General features: G+C 41.6%; 1 protein-coding gene across 4 annotated transcripts in view; it reads left to right on the top strand.

Moving 5' to 3' along the window:
• LOC6582232 overlaps window positions 1–20,340 on the top strand; it is a 78,851-nt gene that overhangs the window by 37,408 nt on the left and 21,103 nt on the right. For 3 of the 4 annotated variants that reach the window (XM_032731366.2, XM_032731372.2, XM_032731371.2), the window contains one exon: window positions 12,303–12,867. In XM_032731366.2, coding sequence (XP_032587257.1) covers window positions 12,438–12,867 — 430 coding nt within the window. In that variant the 5' untranslated portion in view covers window positions 12,303–12,437. Of the gene's footprint in view, window positions 1–12,302; window positions 12,868–12,984; window positions 13,596–20,340 lie in introns of those variants that run through there. The other variant, XM_044009490.1, reaches the window with a different exon arrangement.

Here is a 20,340-nt window from a genome sequence, read left to right as displayed (position 1 = left end):
CTTAATATCTTCAACATTTTGCAGCTCACATTGTTAATGTTAATTTCGATATATGTAGTTTTATGACTCACAGGAAATCGTTTGGCTGTAAATCAATGAACGTAGAAAATCTATTTAAAGTGCGATTTCTGCAGCTAACACACACGTGTGCATATTCATAAGTCTAGAGGAGTTGCCCAAGTCAGTCTGCTCCTCCTCTCTCCAGCGAGTGTTTCTCTTTCTGCCTGATAATTACAGCAGTCGACCGCAAGCTGTGCAGAATTTTTAGTTTACGAGCATATAAATGTAATTGGATGCGCAGCAATAGTGGCTGAGGTATGTATATACCCGGTCGAGTGTGTTTATAAATTTAAGAGCGAGTCTCTGTCAGCTTTTGCCTGTCATTTGCCGTGCAGTTGCCCAGCAATTTGCAACGCCAGCAACTGGCAACTGGCAACATCTAAGCTGCAGCAGCAGCGGCTGCTGTTGCATTGCTTTGCGCATGGGCAAAGGCAAAACGTGTCATCATCGATTACGCAGAGCCGAAGCAGGCAGCTTCTAGCTGCGGGCAGCAGCAGCAGCAGCAGCAGCAGCAGCAGCAGTAACTGCAACAGTAACAGCAGCGGCAGCATTTGCTTGGACAAACAAGTTGCTGCCGCTGCAGTTGCAATCGCTTTGTGTTATCGCAGCAGCAAGGATGATGACGCCGGCAATGGCAATCCCCCGGGCGCGTAACTCAAAGCGACAACACTTGACACTAATTAATACATACGCACCGTACGCCATGCACCATGCACGCTCGACGTTGCACGCTGCACGCTGCACGTTGCAGCTGCCACCCACTCGGCATGTCAACGCGCTCGTCGCATTTCAATCAAGTCCATGCCAGCCAGCCAGACAGTCAGTCAGTCAGTCACCGTTGAGATTTAGTCGTGATAAAGTTGTTTGAAAGTGTTGCAGCTTGCAGCTTGACGCACACACAGACACACACACACACACAGAGTCACACACGCGCACGTTCAGTTGAGTGCCTAACTGGCACATTGTGTGCTGCACCGAGAGGCGTTGGGCGGTGGGTGGCGGGTCGTTTGGTTTGGTGGGGCAGTTGCTACTTCGGTGTGCTATTGTGCCCCTTGCTTGTGATGCTTATCAGTCTGTCGCGTCCGTTAGCTTGGCTTAGTTTCAACACGCAGTCAGGCTTGCTGATAATATGCATTTACCGTTGCATTTCCTACACATTTCCTCGCAGCCGCAACCAGAAGTCACCACAAATTTGTCGTCATGAAAATGGGAAGGAAAAGTGTAGAAAATTTGTCTAGATTTTGTGTTAAGTTAAGACACGCATTGCCTAGCCATAGACTTGAATGTTGACTTTGGCTCGGGCTCGCAGCTTAAGAATGAAATGGAAATTACTTAAGCATTAGCTTAAAGTGAATCAGAATAGAGCTTAAGCTGGGAGGCAGCTTAAAGTTTGATTATAGAAATCAAATATAAATGGAAGCTTAAGCTGGGCTAAATGTTTGCTTGTAGCCAGCTAAGAGCTTAAAGATAATAAGTTGAAATATATACATAAATTTAAAAAAATGTTATTTAATTTATTTTAAAAAAAAATTAAAAAAATATATAAATAATGTACTTTAAAAAAATATATAAATACAAATAAATGTGAAAAATATATTAAATTTATAGTTAATGCTAACAAAAGCTTATATAGAAAATAATAATAATTTAAGAAAAAAAAATTTCATTTTAAATAATAAATAAAACCATTTTTATAAAACGCGGATTTTTAGCATAATCTAATCTGGTCACTTTATAATTAGCCGGATATCAATAAATTGACAGGATACTATGATTGCCAGTCAATTATTTTCGCTAAAAATGTAGGCATAAATTATAAATAATATGCAAATTTGACGCGAATCTGTCATATTATGAGCGAATATGTAAATTTTGGTTATTTCGAAAATTTCTCTGTCATTAGGCATCAGGCCGCATATTACGCTGGACGCTCATTAAAAGTCAATTAAAAGTGCGCATAGAGATTGAATGTGAGAGTAGATACATAAATATGTATATATAGTATATGTATGTATAGATGCACGCTCATGCATATATTTGTTACATGTGAGTGGTCAATCAGTCAATATATTCATATCCATATCAAAGCAAGCGAATTGTGAACGATGATCGATGAAGTCTTGTCTTGATCTTTGACGTCGACGTTGCCGAAATTCGATATCGAAATCGAGACGAAAATGAAAATGAAAACGTAATCGGAAATGGAAATCGGTAACGAACCAACGTTTTTCATTCTGTTTTGATAACAATGGCAGCTGTGCGGCAGTTGCAAATGGCATTAATTTGGGGCTCTTTAAAGACAACTTTGACACCGAATGTTGAATAAACGCTTAATTAACACTCAATGGCGCGGCTAATGGCAATGGTGCCAGCGGGGTGGGGTGGGGCTGTGCGGTGCGGGGTGAGGCGTGGTAAATTGCGGCAATTGAAGGCGCGACGAATGCAACTCAAGAGAGGCCACCAGACAACGGCGAATAAAAATCGGCAGAGAAAAATTAAAGTTTTTCAAAGTAAACAACGCAAATTGACATTTTGGCTCTCGACAAGGCAGACAGACAAGGCAAAAATGTTTGTGCAACGTGGGGCAAGCCCAGCAGGTCGCCAATCGAAAATGACAGTTGCAGTTATTTTATTTTATTTTTTTCTTTTATTTCTATTCCGATTTCGATTTTTCTTATTTTTTGGCAATCTCAAAAAATCTCAGGCAAAGTCACTAAATGACTAACTTTGTTCGACGCTTTGGTGTAACGGTGTTCGACAAGCGGCATTGACTGTTGCCTGTTGAATGTTGCATGCTGCATGTTGACTATTGACTGTTTTGGACGCTTGGCCAATTGGCCGAGGCGGAAAGTGAAAAGCTGCCAGATGAAAACCGTTCGCGCAACACCTGAGGGCAAGGAGCTGCAGTTGCGTCATGCTGCAAGCAATGCAGTCGCAGCAACTGTTGCTCTGTATGTGTGTGTGTGTGTGTGTGTGCGGGTGCACGAGCAATCGATGATCGCGTTGAAATCTGCTCGCATGTAACGTTTAAATTTGTTAAAATCAGCGTTGGAAAGTCTTCAGCTGTGGCAGGATTGAAGCGAGAGCGCGATGAGGTCGAGGTGGGGCGGGGTGGGGCAGGGCCGTTGGCAGTGTTGGCAGTGTTGCCTGGTGCATTGCGGCTTTTCATGCCTTTTTGAGCAAACAAGAGTTGCACGATTTTCTTGTAATTTTCCGCAGTTTGGCGTTTAAAGCTTGGCTTCAAGCGACAGCCCCCAATGGCCTCGCCGTCCCGCCAATGCCCGCTCGGAGCCAAGTGCGGGCCATATAAATCTACAATGTTTGTTTAATTTCGTGTGTTTTGTTTTTTGTTTTAATTTGTCTGCAAAAAATTGGCCAACAAACAAGAAAAACAAAACGAAATTTGGCTAATTGTGTGGCGATCATTGCTCATTACGGCTCATTATTGTCTACTTGTTGTTGCTTTAGTTGCTGTTAGTTGTTAGCTTGTTGTTGTTGTTGTTGCTGTTGTTGCTGTTGTTGGCGGGGTGGTGCAACCTACAGGTTCTTGTGTTTTCAGTTGTTTCTTTACCCCCGTTTTATTGTCATTGATCTTGTAGCCAGATTAGCATAGATATTGTTTTCTATTTGTGATTAGATGTCTGAGCACGATTTTGTCTTCGGCAAACTTTTTGGAATTGGGATGGAATGGAATGTCTGTTGGGCAAGTTGCCAATACATTTTCGCATGTGGCAAAGCCAAGTTGGTTCTTAAAAGGCCATCAAAAAAGAAAAGAAAGAGAAAAAAACCCACAAAGTAGCCAATAGCTATAAAGCCTATCCAAAGTATATCAATTGACAAAACAAGCCATCAATTTCGATATGTCAATCGATTTCACTGCCCGCTGAAACGAGTTTTACCATAGTCAAAAGCAATTCTGAAATGCGTGGGCTATTAAATAGCTGTTAGCCATATTTATTGTTCAAACGCATGGAATCTGCCAACACCTTAATTCCTAATATACCCAGTAGGTTGGGTAGGTTTAGGGTATGATATTTGATATGGTTGACTGTTGTAGGGTCTTCCCATAAGACAATGATTTATGGAATATACCCTATTTATACTTTACTGATAGCAAACTTTTATTAATATTAGAATTAATATTAGATTATGAATTTAGTCTTAGTATACAGCTATAAATTTATCTGTAATCTATATGATCAAGCTATCAGACTAGAGATCTATAGAAAGGGAGGCTCAGAGAGATGTTTTTGTGTGGAAAACATGTTCTTCTACAGCTTGTCTTCATAAACTTCGTGATTTATGGAATATATCTCTCAAATCTTTATAGATGATCAAACGTTCACTAATCACAGAGTAGCGACTCTACTACTTTTTTGCCGTTCTACTACTATTCTCTAATACTATAAGCTACTACTATTTTCCACTACTATTTCCTAAAACTATTCAATACAACTATACTCTGATACTATTAGATACTACCATTCTCTACTACTATTATATACTACTATTATATATTACTATTCCCCTTCTACAAATCTCTACTACTATTTCCTACTATTAGTACCTACTACTATTTCCTACTCTTAGTACCAACTACTATTACCTACTTTTATTATCTACTACTATTACTATTCCCTAGTACCTACTATTTTCTACTACTATTTTCTACTACTATTAGCTACTACTATTCCCTACTACTGTTCCCCATTATTATTATCTACTACTATTACCCACTATCCCTTCTATATACTCTTGCAAAAATGGGTATTAAAGATCGTTTTAGACTTATTAAGTCTGTCACCTGCTACATTTAGCAGTTTCACCTTGTTTTTCTCAATATTTTCAAAGCCATGCTTTATTTTGTTTGGAGCCAGCATTAATATTGTTTGATTACTAATCAAAGCCGATCGTAAAGTCGGTGATTAAATGCCAAATAGAATAATCAATAAAAAATCAGTGTTGCTTAGGCCTATTTATACATAAATTCTTTTTAATGTTTTTATTTTTTTTTATTTTTTTTTTTTTTTTGGCAATTTAAAAACATTTTGGCATATATATTACAGATCGTAAAAGTTAAGTCCCAGCGAAACTTGATTTGCAGCCAAACTTAACAAATGTGTGATATTGATCGGAGTAGGCCCAGAGCGACTGAGTGAATGAATGAATGACCCAGGCCCATAAAGATTTCAGCGGTTTTTCGTGCGAGTTTTATGATATTGGGGGTCTGCCATAAAAACAGAGCCTAGGAACTTGAGCTGAGGTGGAGTTGAATTGGGGATTTGGATTTGGAGACTCGGACTTTTATGTGGCGCGTTTCAAATGCGCGGCCATTGTTTCTTCGAATGGCTGCAAAGTAAATAAAATCAAATTAAGCAGACAGAGTTGGAAATTTGTTGATTTTGCATATGACAAAGCGCTGGGTAACTTTTTACGACTTTCGCTTTTAATGGGGCCCCCGGCCTCGGGCCACATTGCTGTGCTGTAGGTCGCATTGCCACAAAGCCGGGCCATCGGCGTCGCGTCGCGTCGCTTGCTGACTCCTTTTGCGGCCGTGCCGGGCCATTATGAAATATGAAATGGGCAATGTAAAACGAAGCCGCTGCTAGTTACAAATCTATGCGGCACGGACCAATGAAAGCGACGCCAAGCCAACCAACTCGATGCCAATGGAAAGCGACTGGCAGTGGTGGTGGTGGCAGTGGTGCCACGAAGGCGATACAAATCGAAGCTGGCGATCATCATTGAACAGCCAGCAGCTAGCAGCAGCAGCAGTAGCAGGAGCAGCTCTGATCATGTTGCATTGCGGCTGCTCTGCAGCATTTCAAATCTCAAATATAGCCGGGCAGCAGGTCTGCAGCAATCCAAGTTGCAAGTTGTGCCTGTGGCACAAATGCTCCACAGAAAGGGCAAGAGTTCAGCGAGTTGTGGCTGTGGCAAACGCTTCGGCATTCGCTGCAGTGAAATTGAAGCATCAGCTGCATATAAAGCGCGCTGCCTTGCCACTCTCAACATGAGACATATAAATATATACATATAGAAATGCAAGAGGCACCTTCCAAAATTGAAAGTAATTGTCACCTCTGCGAGTGCAAAAGAAAGTGTATGCCAGCTGTGTAATGAGGTTAACTTGAAAGTGGTGAGGGCAGGCTGATAGAAAGAATCATCAGAGAGAGAGGTAGACAGTGTGTGTTTGTCTGTGTGTAGAAAAAATGTTTAATTTCAAAGTGACTGAGGCTACGTACGCTCGGCTCAGCTCAGCGCAGCATGTGTGCACTCACATCTTTGCGTGATCTCACTGACAAAGCGTTGCCATGTCGCTGAGCCGATGAGCATGCCACGACCAATTAACTGAAGTGAAGCCTTATGCTCTGGCTGCAGCCATGCTGCGAATCCAGTTTACCTGCAGCCCCCTCCCCTCTCTCTCTCTCTATCTGTCTCTCCTGCTCTCTCTCTCCCTCTCTAATAAAGACTTAAACAATATCATAGCAGCACCCCCGCAAAGTAGGCACAGTCAGTCAATTCTCTCTGCGCAATGTTGCATGCAACATGGCTGTGCACATTTTGCCCAACGGGATGCAAGCGGCAAGCGTCGTGCATGCAACACTTACAGCAACAAAATTAAACGCAAATCGCAACCAATCACAAAGATTACCCCCACACACACACACACTACACACACACACACACACGAGTCAAAGGAGGCAGCGCCCCCGCTGAAAACTTGTAAACATAAACTAGGCAAACGGGAGTGATGTAGCAGGGGGTGGGGGTGGAGAGCGGAGGCTACGCTTGCATTGGTATTTTAAACACTGGCAGGCGCATAATCAAAACGCTTAAATTATAATAACTTTATTAAGTCTCGACTCTCGGCGAGTGGGCAAAAGTGAATTCGGTGGGAGCAGAGTCAAGCAAACACACACACACACACACAGAGAGACTCATACAGATCCCCCTCTTGCCTAGCCCAGCCTAAACAGGTGTAGTGCAAAGAAAGCAACAACAATTGGCAACAACTCAAATGGCTCCAAACATACAGCCAAGTCAGGGCACAAGCGTTTTTGTCTGTTGCCCATTTTTTTGTTCGAGTGGTTTTTTGCTATACACAGCATGGTTATTGTTGCTGTTGCTGTTGTTGTTGTTGTTGTTGTAGTTTGCTGTTGCTGCTTATGATTGTTTTTTCATTTTCTCAAGTGATGAGTAGGATATCTGTCTGTTCGTACAGCAATGGGCCAAGCAACAGCAACAACAACAGCCGCAGCCAAAGCCACATCCACATCCACAGCAACAAGCTATTTGCGACTCACGACTTTTCATGCAATTTTGAATTTAAAATTCTTCACACACTCTTTTCATTATGTGGCTTCATTCCCTGCCACACAACTGCTGCCCCCCCCTCGTCTGACTGCCTCGCGCTTCTCTCGTGTCCCGCCTGCAGGCCGCTGCCTGTAAAAATGGCCCGCCATCGAAGCCAAAAGGCAGCAAAATAAGATGCTACTCTTGTGGCCATCTTGAAGTGGTTGTTGTAATGGGCGAGTGTGTGTGTGAGTAGGTGAATGTGCGTGTGTGTGTGTGTGTGTGTGTGTGTGAGAGGGCAGTATAGTGGAAGACGCCTCAGAATCACGCGCCATTTACGTTTTTATTGGCGCTGGCGCTGTTAGCAGATCACAGTGGGCCAAATATGGGTTTAAATGGACAAAAATATGTGGGAGAATAATATATTATATGGCATAATATAGTGATGGAATAGCATATGATATTGAGCCATTTGGCAATTGCTAATATATGATTCTAAGTAAAGGTTATAGAAGCTGATCCTAAGAGAATTTTCTTACTATCATAAAGAGTTTTAATGTGAAGAATATCGCTACATATACATGCTCATAGTTTTCTATCATACTCTCTTCGATGCATTCCATTTACTTCGGGTCTGCAAAGCTGTTTCATCTCAGCTTACCTGCAATTGAAGCTCTTAGTTTCGTCCCATTTCCACTGGTTTGGTGCCACTGTGCCGCAAAGCGCGTGGATTTTGTGTTGGTGTCGTTGGCGATGATGAGGCTGACGTTGACGATGACTGGGCTGCCTGCCCTGCTCAGTGGCTAAGCCCGCTTGCTGCGGATGTGCCTGTCTTGGACGGCGATTGCCGCTGCAGCTGTTGCTGTTGCTGTTGTTGCTGTTGCTGTTGCAGCTACCACTTGGTGGTCCAATTCACCGAATTGACTATAATCAGTCTAGTGGCAAGTACTTTTCGAGTGCCCACTCATGCACTTCTGTGCAGCGTGAAGAGTGCGGAGTAGGTGCAACTGTGGCCAGTGCGGCGCTGGCTGGGTCGGCGAGTTGCAAGTGGTTTCGCGCTCTCTCTCACATATGCAAATGCGCGTTGCGCCACACGGTCTAGAAACGTCAGGTACACTCGAAGCCTGGCTCTCAAGAGTGCCGCGATGCATACACACAAGCAAACACAAACACACACACACACACACGCACGCACTATTAATTTATTACATACAATGCAACAAATTACACCACTCATTAATATTTAAGCCAAGTTCTGCCAGCCAGCCAGCTGTAGCGTGTGGCCAGGAGTCTGGCTGTTCACTTTTTGGGGCGGTACATGCCCAGGGACGTCTCCAGTCGGCCAGCGCTCATACCTAATAAATCTGTAATTTGTAATTAATGTGAAAAATTGCCGCCCGAGACGCCAAACAAGCCTAAATTGTTATTACGAGCCGCGGTGCAGGTTCAGAGCCAAAGAGGTCCACTTCATAAAAAAAACACTGCACACAACATGTGTGCGACACAGTGAGTGTACGACATGTGTGTGTGTGTTGCTCTGGCTGTCTGTTTGTCGTTTGGTTTTGTTGTGGGTCAAAGCCATAACTCTTCGACAAGTTCGGCAGTTCGACAAACGCATGAGCCTGCGGCCCGAGTCTGGCTTGGACTGGTCAACAGAAATGTTGGCCCAAAGGCGGCGCGGTTAATGTTCGTGCTGTGTTTCATAAATATAAATTAAGCCACTTGACTAACGCAACAGCGCCAGCGTATTTAAGACTCGTATATCTGAAAAGTTGGTCAACAGATTGCCGAAAAGAAAAATAAAACAAAGCCAAAAAAAAATATATCATAACTATGGCCAAAAAGCAGAGCAGATGCAGACCGGCATATCGCGCCATTGTCTGCTGAAAGCAACTCATGCGGCGTGATTAATATGGAAGATGGCCAAATCAGATCCATAGCCAACGATTTATGGATATAGACGGGAAGCTGTGAGCAGCTGACAAAGCAGCGACCGAAGTGTGTGACAACTTAATCAAGTCCAGCGCAAGAACTCTGAAATATTTTGCAACTAAATAAATATTTTGTAATTTATATATTATACACCGGAAGTCAAAGAAAATTAGAAAAGTCGATTTAAATTTTTGTTCATAATTAGCTTTAATTGATAGGCAAAACTTTTGAAGAGCGGACTTTTACATTATATTTAAAATTTGGTAAAAGATCTAATTTGTCAATATATTTCCTTATATCAACATTTTCTATACACTTCTTTATTTATAAATATTATATATTATATATTTAAACAAAAATGAAATATATGTACAAGCTTGATCCTTATATTAAAGTATAACATACACTCATATATATTACTCCAGTCTTGTTCAGTTTAGTCAAAGATACATTTTCAAGGCAGTTACCTTTTTACCTGTAATTCCATTCAGCTTACCTGAAAACTCACTTCAGTTCAATTAAAAGCAGCCCTACCTAGGCCCATTCAATTAACAAGTTCAGGTGACACAAAAACCAAGCGAATCATTCAAATTAATTGCCTGCAGTTGGCTGAAAAAAATTCATGTTTCTTATTATAGCTGAAACACAATTAGCCCATTAAAAGTGCTTTAAATAGGGCACAAAATGTCTGCCTGTGTGATTGATAATATTCGAAAGCGATACGAAAAATATAAAAAAAATCAAGCTATATATTACTCTACGGATATTTTTAACAATTGACCGCTATTTGGCTATAAAAAAACAAATGAAAGAAGTCTGCACATTTCGCACTATTGCCCTTTATATATTTGTAACGCGCCAACTGCTATTCGAGGCGGTCAAATTGCTAACCGGTCAGTCACCGAATCAAAACAATTTTTGGATCATGCTGGCCAAGAGAGGTAACGCAGTTGAGTGAGTGATTCAATGATTCAGTGGAGCAAAACGTGAGCCCCGAGACGTGAGACAACAACAATAAGCAACGTTTATATGCCTGATGAGCGGGCGCCTTTGACTGCGACCCCAAAGATACGAGTATAACAATATTTTTCGTTCACTTGTGATATTTATTTTTTTCTCAACGAATCAATCACAATGATTATGATAAATGATTTTGGGTTTTCACTATTTTTGTATACTTTATTTTTCGGGCCTCCATTGTTTGATATCCACATTTTTTTTTTTTCTTCTTTGATTTTTCGGTATTTTTGCATTATTACGCCGCGTAATGGCCGATCAGCGAGTCGGTCTGTAATTGCCGGCATATAAATCACAGTGAAAATATATAATTTCTGTTAGATGATCTGTGCGGCTGACCGTAGTTGATTAGCACATTTGTCCAGCTTCAGCTCCAGCTCCAGCTTCAGCACCAGCTTCAGCTCAATGGAGTTTCACTTTTATATCAAATATTTCTCGCAGCGAAAACGAAACACGTAATGCTGACCCAATGAACTCTTCAACAGTACTTGCAATTTTTTTTCATTGTACTCAGCTGCTTAGTTAACGGTTTCGATTGTGCGCTATGACAATACAACGTTTATTTAGCGGCTTTTGCGCTTATCGCATTTTTCTAATCTTGTTAAGAAACTTCATTAGTGTCAGACAGCGGACGCCTTCCATGCATTGATTAATGTGTGTCAGGCGGAAACTTCGGAGCACCGAAACGTGTAACAAGGCGGCAATGGACCACCAGCAGATACTAGAAAAAGCCAGAGCCTGAGCCAGAGCCAGAGTCAGAGTCAGACCCCAGCGCAGCCACGTCCCCGGCAGCTGCTGTATGTATGGTAGCTAGAAACCTGAACCTGACTCATAAATGTGGCTATGTTTGCATAGACCACGCCCCTTTCATGTTGGTCGCCTGCAATTTGAGGTCTTTATTGTGCACTTTATTTATAAAGGTGGAAACTGCATCATTAGTTTGCGCTCCAAGCTAAGCATGTGCCTCAACCTGATAGCTAGCTTAAAAGGAGCGAGATTTATTCCATTTAATTTGTTAGATAAAACCACACAAGAGTATTAAAAGCGTTAGAATAAATAGACGAGCTGTGAGGGGAGAATGTATGTAAGCATATATGCATGTATGTATTGGTTGAAAATTATAGTTCAGTGTATAATAATGTTATCAAAATGTATGAACTAGGTATGCCTGATACCAGAAAGTATCGCTTGCTGTAGATGTATAATATTATGGCTTGGCATATAATTAAAATATAAATTCTAAATTAATAAAAGATTGGTGTAATTATGGTATTTCTAATATTAATTAATTAATATAATTTATCAAGTTTAAAGTCGAAGCTCAAGGACACTGCTATTTTTGTGTATAAAATGTGTAAATGGAGCTGAGAATAATTTAAATACCTAGCATAAAAATTCAGGTGTATTCTACTCGGGCACACACTACGAAATTCATAGTCAGATTTCACTCGAGTTATTATTTATTTTTACTTCGCAAGCCAAGTTATGAATTTATAAACGCACTATAATATTCTCACTTTGAAAACTTGTTAATCCTTCAATTAAGGTATCACAATTCCCAAAATATCATATATCATATGTGTATGTAGTATGTAAACTAAGCTACTAAACCATTTCGAAATCATTTTGCAAATTAATTCGCAAACGAGACCTGCTCTACGTATGCATCTAGACTCTGGCATGGACGAAACCTGAACAATGTCTTTTATGTTGCATATACATGCCGCATGCAGCATTCATGCATTCATATAATTTATGAAATAAATTGCAACTTTTTGGGGGGAACAACTTTCGAAAAAGTGCTAACAAGCTGCCGCTGCCGTTGCCGTTGCCTTTGCTTTTAACGTTGTGGTAGTTAGTTGTTGCTTTACAAATTTAAATTTGACATTATTTGGCAACATTTGTAGCCGGCTTTAATAATTTGTGACAAGTTTTTTAATAAATGTGCTCAACTATATTTATTTATTTATTTTGGTATTTCTGTTCATATTTTGCAGTCTGGCCTGTCGGAACACCCAGCACGCAAGCGCAATCGCAATCCATGTGGCCGATGCATTGACGTTGCTCCGCAGAGACACTTGTCGCCCAGCTGAGTGAGCCGCGTGCTCGGGTTGAGCTGTGAGAGGGGTAAAATGTTTTCACGGCAGCCGGCTGCTGGCGGCGCGGATATATATCAGGATGAGGCAACATCAACGCTGCGATCGGCGTTTCCCAACTCTCGACTGGATTCGCTGGCGGCGCATCCAACGCCCGCGAATCCAGCGGATCCCAGCATGGACAGCCAGCTGGCTGCGCCCGATCCAACCGAACTGGGCGGCGCCAGTGCTGGCTATAATCCGAGTCTGGACGATGACTGGTGGTCCAATGCCATCGAGGTGGACACGTTCGATTCGCCGCTGGCCTTCGATGCCAGCGAGAATGGGCTGTGGAATGGACATTTTGTGCCACCGCCGCCCCGTCCACCCTTTCTGGATGAAAGCGTCGCCGCTGACGGCCTGACCACCTGTGATCTATGCACGTGGGCCTGGCAGCGTAATGCCTACTCCCTAGACGGTTCGATAGGTGAGTACCGATGTCTGCCATGCCCTCCCACTAAGCCCCTCCCCCTTAAGCAGCGCCTCGTCGCCTCTTCGTCTTTTAGTTTTATCTTACTTTTATTTTTTTCAATTAAAAACTCAGCCCATCCTCAACAAGACAATACGAGTTATCGGCGCAGCGCTAGCCGAGCAACGCCGCGCATCGCCGCACATCGATCGCTGATATCAATTTATCAAACTGATGTTGGGCGTGCGTGGCGCGATTGCTTTTCGGCGCTGTATTTTTCAAAAGCCCAAGTCTTTCCGGCTCTTGGTATGGGTCTGGGCCTGCTCCTGCTCCTGCTGCTGCTGCCGCTGCTTCACTTGCGTTTGCAAATTTAATTTTGCGCATAACTCTTGGTGGCACAGCCTTTGGCTTAGGCGTTCCCCGCCTTGTACCCTGCCTGGATTCGGTGATCTTGGCTGCTCCTTGCTATCGCAGCCATCGCTCGCTTCAGTCATTTGTCTCTGCGCTTGTAAAATCGCGCAAAAAGTAGAAACAGGGCGGGGCCGAGAGGGGAACGGCGGGACACCTCATTGTAACATGGCTTAGACGAAACATCATGAAAAATATGAGGCAGTGGGCGTGTGCAGAGCTCGCTGCAGCTGATGCTCAAGATTAGAGGAGTCTGCCTAGACGCTTCCACTGGGCTGCTTATAAAGCATTTTTCTTTAATTTATTTGAACAGAAATAAAGCAATATACACGCGGCTATCTGCAAGGCGTATTAAATTAAAACTGAAATAGATCTTGTCACAATTAGATAAGTGCCAGAGTAGTTGTTGAAGAGCGAAGCCTCGAAACGGAAGTGGCACGATATGGCAACGGGGCTTGCCTCAGTATAACTATATAAGCTATCAAGTCTGTGTAATCCTCTATTTGAGAAGCAATTATTGTGGATTTTAAGTTAATGAAGTACCATCTCTATGTATGTATATCTCACATACTTCATTTATGACTCTATAGAGTTTACATACTTCATATAGCTTTAACTACTTTACAGACTTCATAATCTACATTGAATCATTATACTTCATATATTTTCTACTCATATACTTCGTATACTGCATGCATTTCATATTCTATACATACTTCATATTTATCATGTATTTCAAATATTTCCTGTACTGCAAGATGTATGTGAATCTTCAACTTCTATATTTACTGTAGTTCTCATACTTCCTGTTCATCATTCATATTCTACAAATAGATTATATACTTCATATATATTATAAACTTTTCAGTAGAGTATGAGACTACTACATATACTACATATACTCTACATAGTTCATATAAATCATAGACTTCATACCCTTCACCACCTAAATAATTCTCGTATATACCTCATCCACCTAACATGCTTTGCATGCTTCACACACTTTATATACCCTACATATACCTCATGCATACTTCCTTCCTTCCAGTGCATATCACTGTATAAGCTTCAAGCATTGCAAGCTCTTCACTATTCCGCATGCACTGCATTATTTTCCGACTAAATTCGTCTGATTAATAATTTCACAATGCCCAATCAGAGCTCAACTGTTGAAAACTTGTTAGAAGTAACCCCCCTGAAATGAGTCAAATACCAAATGCACAAAGCGAATACCAAATGACCGTTGGCCACATTCGCATATCCAGCAAGCATAAGAGGATGAATGGACGGAGGGTGTATATGGCATGGCATGGCATTTAGCCGTTTGGCGTATTTGATTTCCAGGAATCGCTTTCAGCGCAAATTGAAGTCATTATACAGGAAGAGTCGAGGCAGGGGCAGGAGTCGGTGTCGGTACTGTGGCGCAGGAGTAGGCGAAGCCTACTATTGCAGCTGGCGGCCAAAAACAAGGCAGAGACCGTTGCCCGTTGCTCGTTGCCAGTTGCCAGTTGCCAGTGCCCGTTGCTCGGGTTATTAGGCTAATTATAGACTGGGGCAAACATTTCAGTATTTCTCATCATGCGCTCATATGGAACTACATACACACATACATATGTATGTATTTGTATGTGTGTCTGTATAAATGACTTTATTCATGCCGACTGTTTGTCGCGCCGTCGCGCCGTCTGCTGCCGGCGTTTGCCCCAACCGCTGCCAACGTGTCAACTAATTTGCAACACTCGCCTGGACTAGTGGATGGGGGCATAGCTGGTCAGTTCCCTGGAAATACCTGCGGCGGCCCATGCCTTTTCTTTTTTGAAGGGATTAAGCGGCAACAGCTTCTCCATACACCAACAGCAAAACAGTGGATGAAAAAAGCAAAAAATAAAAATAAAAAATCATTTGACTAATGTCTTAATTTTGTGCCTAGGTGTTTTTGGTTGTTTCGGCCAGAGCAGTCGCTTGGCTGCGCTACACCAAGCCCAGGCGCAGGCGCAGGCCCAAGCTCCAAGTCCCAAATACATCGAGTCGTGCCTCAGCTGCAGCGAATGCCATTCACTTCGCTTCATCCGTTGCCGGAGCCCTGGCAAATTGAGATTTTGCATGTCGTGGCCCATGTCTAGATTTCTGTTTCGTTTTGTTCGCCGCTCAAATTGACAGCTGAATAAAATGTTATTATATTTACACCATAATTTGCATGGCAATTAATCAAATGGCATGCGAAATTCTGTCGCTTCGACGGGGCAGCAACACCAACAACAACAATAGGCAACACCAATGCCAAAATGTTGCCCAACAAAATGCTCTTTTTGTTTGCGACACTTTTTTGTTTTGTTTTGTTTTTAATTTCTGGGCGCCCTGGCAGGCAATTCCCAGAATTTTCCGCAATTCTAGCAAAATATCAAAAGGTCGAAACCGCCCGAAATGTCTAAATTATGAGCGCAAAGCTTTGAGCCGCAACGAATTTTGCACGCTGCTTGTTAAGCAGTTGCCAATTGGGTGCCATTAGAGATGGCCAAGAAAGCAATGGGAAACAGGGGAGATATACGTATGTATGTGTGATATATATTTGTGAAGTTTGAGAAGAGTGGAGAATTATTTTGTAAAGTCTCATATAGGAGATCCCTTTTTATTATTATGTAAAGATAATTTCAATTTTGTATAAATTGATCCAAGAATTAGGATCTTTATTATATATCATCAGATAAACTGTTTAGGATAGAACTCACATTAGAAATATCACAGAGCACCCCACTGAGACTTGGCTCAGCTACGAAAATCTCTTCAATATTTCCATCTACATACTTAAATATGGCATACGATATTAATCGCCTCACACGCTCCTCTCCACTCATATTCACCTGCCCATCGCTCACCTTGAGCGTCAGTTTATGGCAAATTAAGTTCACGGCTTGATTGTTTAGATGGAATATTTGCGTATAATTTATGCAACGCCTTAGTCGTTTTTATGACCGGCTCTGGCTGAATTGTTGGTCTGGGGCTGGGTCTGGCCAAAGCCAAAGTATAAGCAAAAGAAGCAAAGAACACAACGAAAAAGGGTTAGCAATTCGACATTCCACATTTTCCAAATATTTACAGCAATTTGTAGTACAATAAAAATGTAACAACTTGGCTAAAGGAACCCACAAAAAAGGACTTTGTGTGGCAGCAAACAATGACAAAGGCAAACCCGACCAACCCGACATCAGCAGCAGCAGCAGCAGCTGTTAAAGGCTCCTGCTTCGACCCGCCGCCGCCTTTGGCACTTTTGATATTTTTATTGTTGTGGCGAAATATACATAAAATCACATAAATAAATTTAAGTTGCTTATTTAATGCAGAACCCAACCAACAGTAAGTGGGTCAAAAAAAAAAAAAAAAAAAAAGTTTCCCAATGGCTGTGAATGATGGGGCGTATGTTGTAAAGACCTAAACACTTGGAGCCCACCCACTGCGTCTGATATCATAAATGGCATAATGCCATTGTGCCACAAAGCACCATAAATATTGTAAGGCCATAGACGTAACAATTATTGACAGATTTATGGACAGCAAAAGCTATTCAAAGTGCTTCAGTCCGATTACCAGCTACAATGGCTCGCCAGCTCTGTGTGTGTGTGTGTGTGTGCGTGTGTGTGTGAGTGTGTGTGAGTAGCAGCTGCTGGTGAATTGTGAATCGAAACTGTAAAGCCAGTAACAATAAGCGATATTTAAGCATATCCATTATCAATTTATAGCATACTTCTGAGCTGGCGTACACTGAGCGAAATTTCGCTTAACTAAATTCAAGCTAAAATACTTAAAGCTCATTAAGAAATGGATAATGCTATACGATATGGCAATACTTAATTGTACAGTTATTCAGCTATATGCAGAACTCTCTCTCCTGCTCTCTCTCTCTCTCTCTCTTTTTCTTTGTACAGGGTGCTCACTGCACATTCTATGGTACTTAAAATAAATATTATATGGCACATTAAATAAATATTATATTGAAAACGGGAATGCCTTGTTGGCTGTTCGGGCTGTTCATTTTCCAGAAGCAATTATGATTTTCAGCTTTTCCGCATCGTTTAGCCGGTCGGTCGGCTACGCCTCATGAACTGTTTGCTCACTGGCATTCGCTCGTTAACGCCTGCCTATGTTATAAGGAGGAAAACAATAATATGAGTCTAATCTGCAGATTATTAAAGTAGCAAAGACAAACCGCAAGAGCCACAATTTTTTTTCTCGATTTTCTCCTGTTTTTTTTGCCATCCAAGTGAAGCCTCTAAAAACAGCCTCTGTTTCGGCCGAGAACTATTCAAATTTGTAAGCGGAAATGAGTGAATTCTTCTCATGTTTTGTTGTTTTGCAGATTGTGTTTTGTTTTTGTATTTTGTATTTTGTTGGCTCTGTATTTGTTTGTGTTTTGTTGTACTGTGCTCTCAGTCGTATAATTGTTGCAACGCACTGCGGCTGGAGGCCATAAAAAAGTAAACATAATACACACACACATACACACACAGAGACAGAAAGAGTGCAAACTGAACTCTGGGGCTGGAGGAACTCCACACCCAAGCAGCCAAGCAGCGAGAAAACTTATTTGCTATTTTCATGGAATTTTCATAATTTCTGCTTCGTTTGTTTAACTTCTTCAGTTCAGTTCAGTGTTTTTTTTTTTTTTTTTTTTTTTTTTACAATTTTTCTTTGTTTTTTTTTCTCGCTTTTAGCGGTTTTTATGGAAAAAAGTAAACAAGTTGAGCTGCGTAGATCGAAAAATTATGATTACAGGCAGCGCATTTAGTGAAATATTGCGGCGATATTGTTCCTGTTATATATGGGGGTGTTGATATGCGTTGTCTACCCAAGTGAGTGTGTGTGTGTATGTGCTGGAATGCCAGCATAATATTTTTAACTTTGTTTACAGTTTGCATTTTTATTGTGTGGCAGCGTCAACGTCGACTGCAGCATATTGCACGCTGCTTTGTTTCTCATTTAATCAATTAGGGAGAATCGTGCACAGGAAGAGGAGCCACGGCAACAACTGGACCACACACAGACACACACACAGGCTGCTGCTGCTGCTGCTGTTGCTTCTATAAAATGCGGGCTCCAAACTCAGTTCAGACAGCGAATAAACAAGCTGCAGAGGCAGTGTGGGCGTGGCTGGCCCATTGCCATTTAATGGAATTGCTGAAATACTGATTAAAATAGTTTCACTTTTTAATTACAATTTATGCTCATTTTGTTACTAATTATTGAGGCAATGGGTGCGTCTGCCCCGAGGGGGAAGACCCTACTCTACGAAAACAGGCGCAAGATCAAAGGGGTCCCAAGTAGGAGATGTCAGCAGCACGCCACCGCAAAAACAAATCCAGCGAAACATTGTCTTTCTCTATATATCTCTCTCTCTCTCTCTGTCTCACTCGCTCTTGTTGCTGTTCTCCGTCGCCTGCTTTGGCGGCAAGAACATCAAAGGAAATCGTAGACGCAGTTTTCCTGCCCAAACATAAACATGCGCTTATTTGTTTTCGTTATACCCTAACAGCAGAGCCAGGGGAAGAGGGTGCGAGAGGGGCATTATACAAGAGAATAATCTATAAATAGCTGTGCTACATAAATCTGTCTCTGATAAGGATTGATTTGAATATTCTCGCTGAAACACAGATGATATTTGATATGCATTTATAAATGATTTATTTACTCTAAAAGAGCATTTGATCTTCGACATGTTTCGTTTGGCTTTCTTTGGCTGCCAGCTACAAGAAAAACAAATGAAAAATCAATTTTTCTTTACACTTTTCCCCCCAAGCTCATTAGCAGCGCATCATCACAAAAACGTTTTCAGTATTCTGAAACTTTTCGAAATTTTGCAGCCAGGCGACAAAATTCTTTGAAAGTCTGCCAGCACGCGCCTCAATTCACATTTTTGAACAGGGTAGGGGAAGGGAGCGGCGGTGGCTGTTACAGGAACTGTAGCTGTGGGCGCACTGCAAAGTGGGCGTTATTTTTAGTGCTGAAAAATCTAATTTACTAATGAGCCGTGAGCATTCGAAAAATGCACATAAATTTCGCCTAATTGAAAATCCATGCGCGGATAATTATGAGTGTCAGTCAGCATTAAAATTGCGGGCGTGAGATGCTCTCTCTCTCTCCCACTCCCTCTTCTACTATTTAGTATTTATTTACTTGGAAAATTGAAGAAATTCTGCAATTTATGGTGGAATAGCTGAGAACAGCGAAAAGGCAGCTGGGCAGTTGTGTGAGGCCAGATAAATGGGAAGTGTAAGCAGGTAAATTAAACGAAGAATTATTACTTCAAGTGGGCGTGTCTGATGGGGATATATTTACACATGTGTGTTTAGGGAATACACATAGTCTACTGCATACATATGTATGTTAATTATCTAGATTCAAAATTATTATGAATAGTAAAAACAGCAACTCAATCTCTAGAGTTGAAATTTTAAATGGGGTTTATAGCTAAACTCAGCAGAAGAGTTTCCTAGTTCCGAGTCCAAGTCTTACTTAAGTCTTACATAATTCTATATATGCTTCAATTTATAAATTTATTATTCTGCATTGTAATTATACTAAAATGCAATACGATTTCTGTTAATATATGTAGACTCTTCTAATTTCAAAAGAACTCTAACAGAACAGCAGAGTTAAAGGACTGCAGGCAAATAAATTAAAGATTACCATAAAAACTGTCAAGTGCAGTGCAATTCGCTGGCAGTTAGCAGCGGCCTCATGTTGAGTGACACCGATTAGCGGCTTGCCACAACGTTGCACAGGCTGACGCGCTAACAGGTGTGCATAGGAGCTGTGCCACAGACTTGTGGTCAACTGTTCATTGAGCGCGTGAGTGGCCGCATGACTGAAGAGTCATAAAACCCACGCACACTGAAGGACTATTGGCCAAAGATCATAAAAAGTTTTTATGAACTGCCAACAACGGCAAACGACACGACATCAACAACGAACAAAACAAACAAGAGAGACAAGCAACAAGCAACAAGCAACAAGCGACTAGAAACTAGAAACTAGAATCGAGTTCACTCAGCTCCCGTTGCCATGTTTACTATAACACCTAATGTTCTA

The sequence above is a fragment of the Drosophila mojavensis genome, unplaced genomic scaffold, assembly GCF_018153725.1.
Source record: "Drosophila mojavensis isolate 15081-1352.22 unplaced genomic scaffold, ASM1815372v1 contig_74, whole genome shotgun sequence".
Lineage (NCBI taxonomy): Eukaryota > Metazoa > Arthropoda > Insecta > Diptera > Drosophilidae > Drosophila > Drosophila mojavensis.
This window is presented reverse-complemented; position numbering and strand designations above follow the sequence as displayed.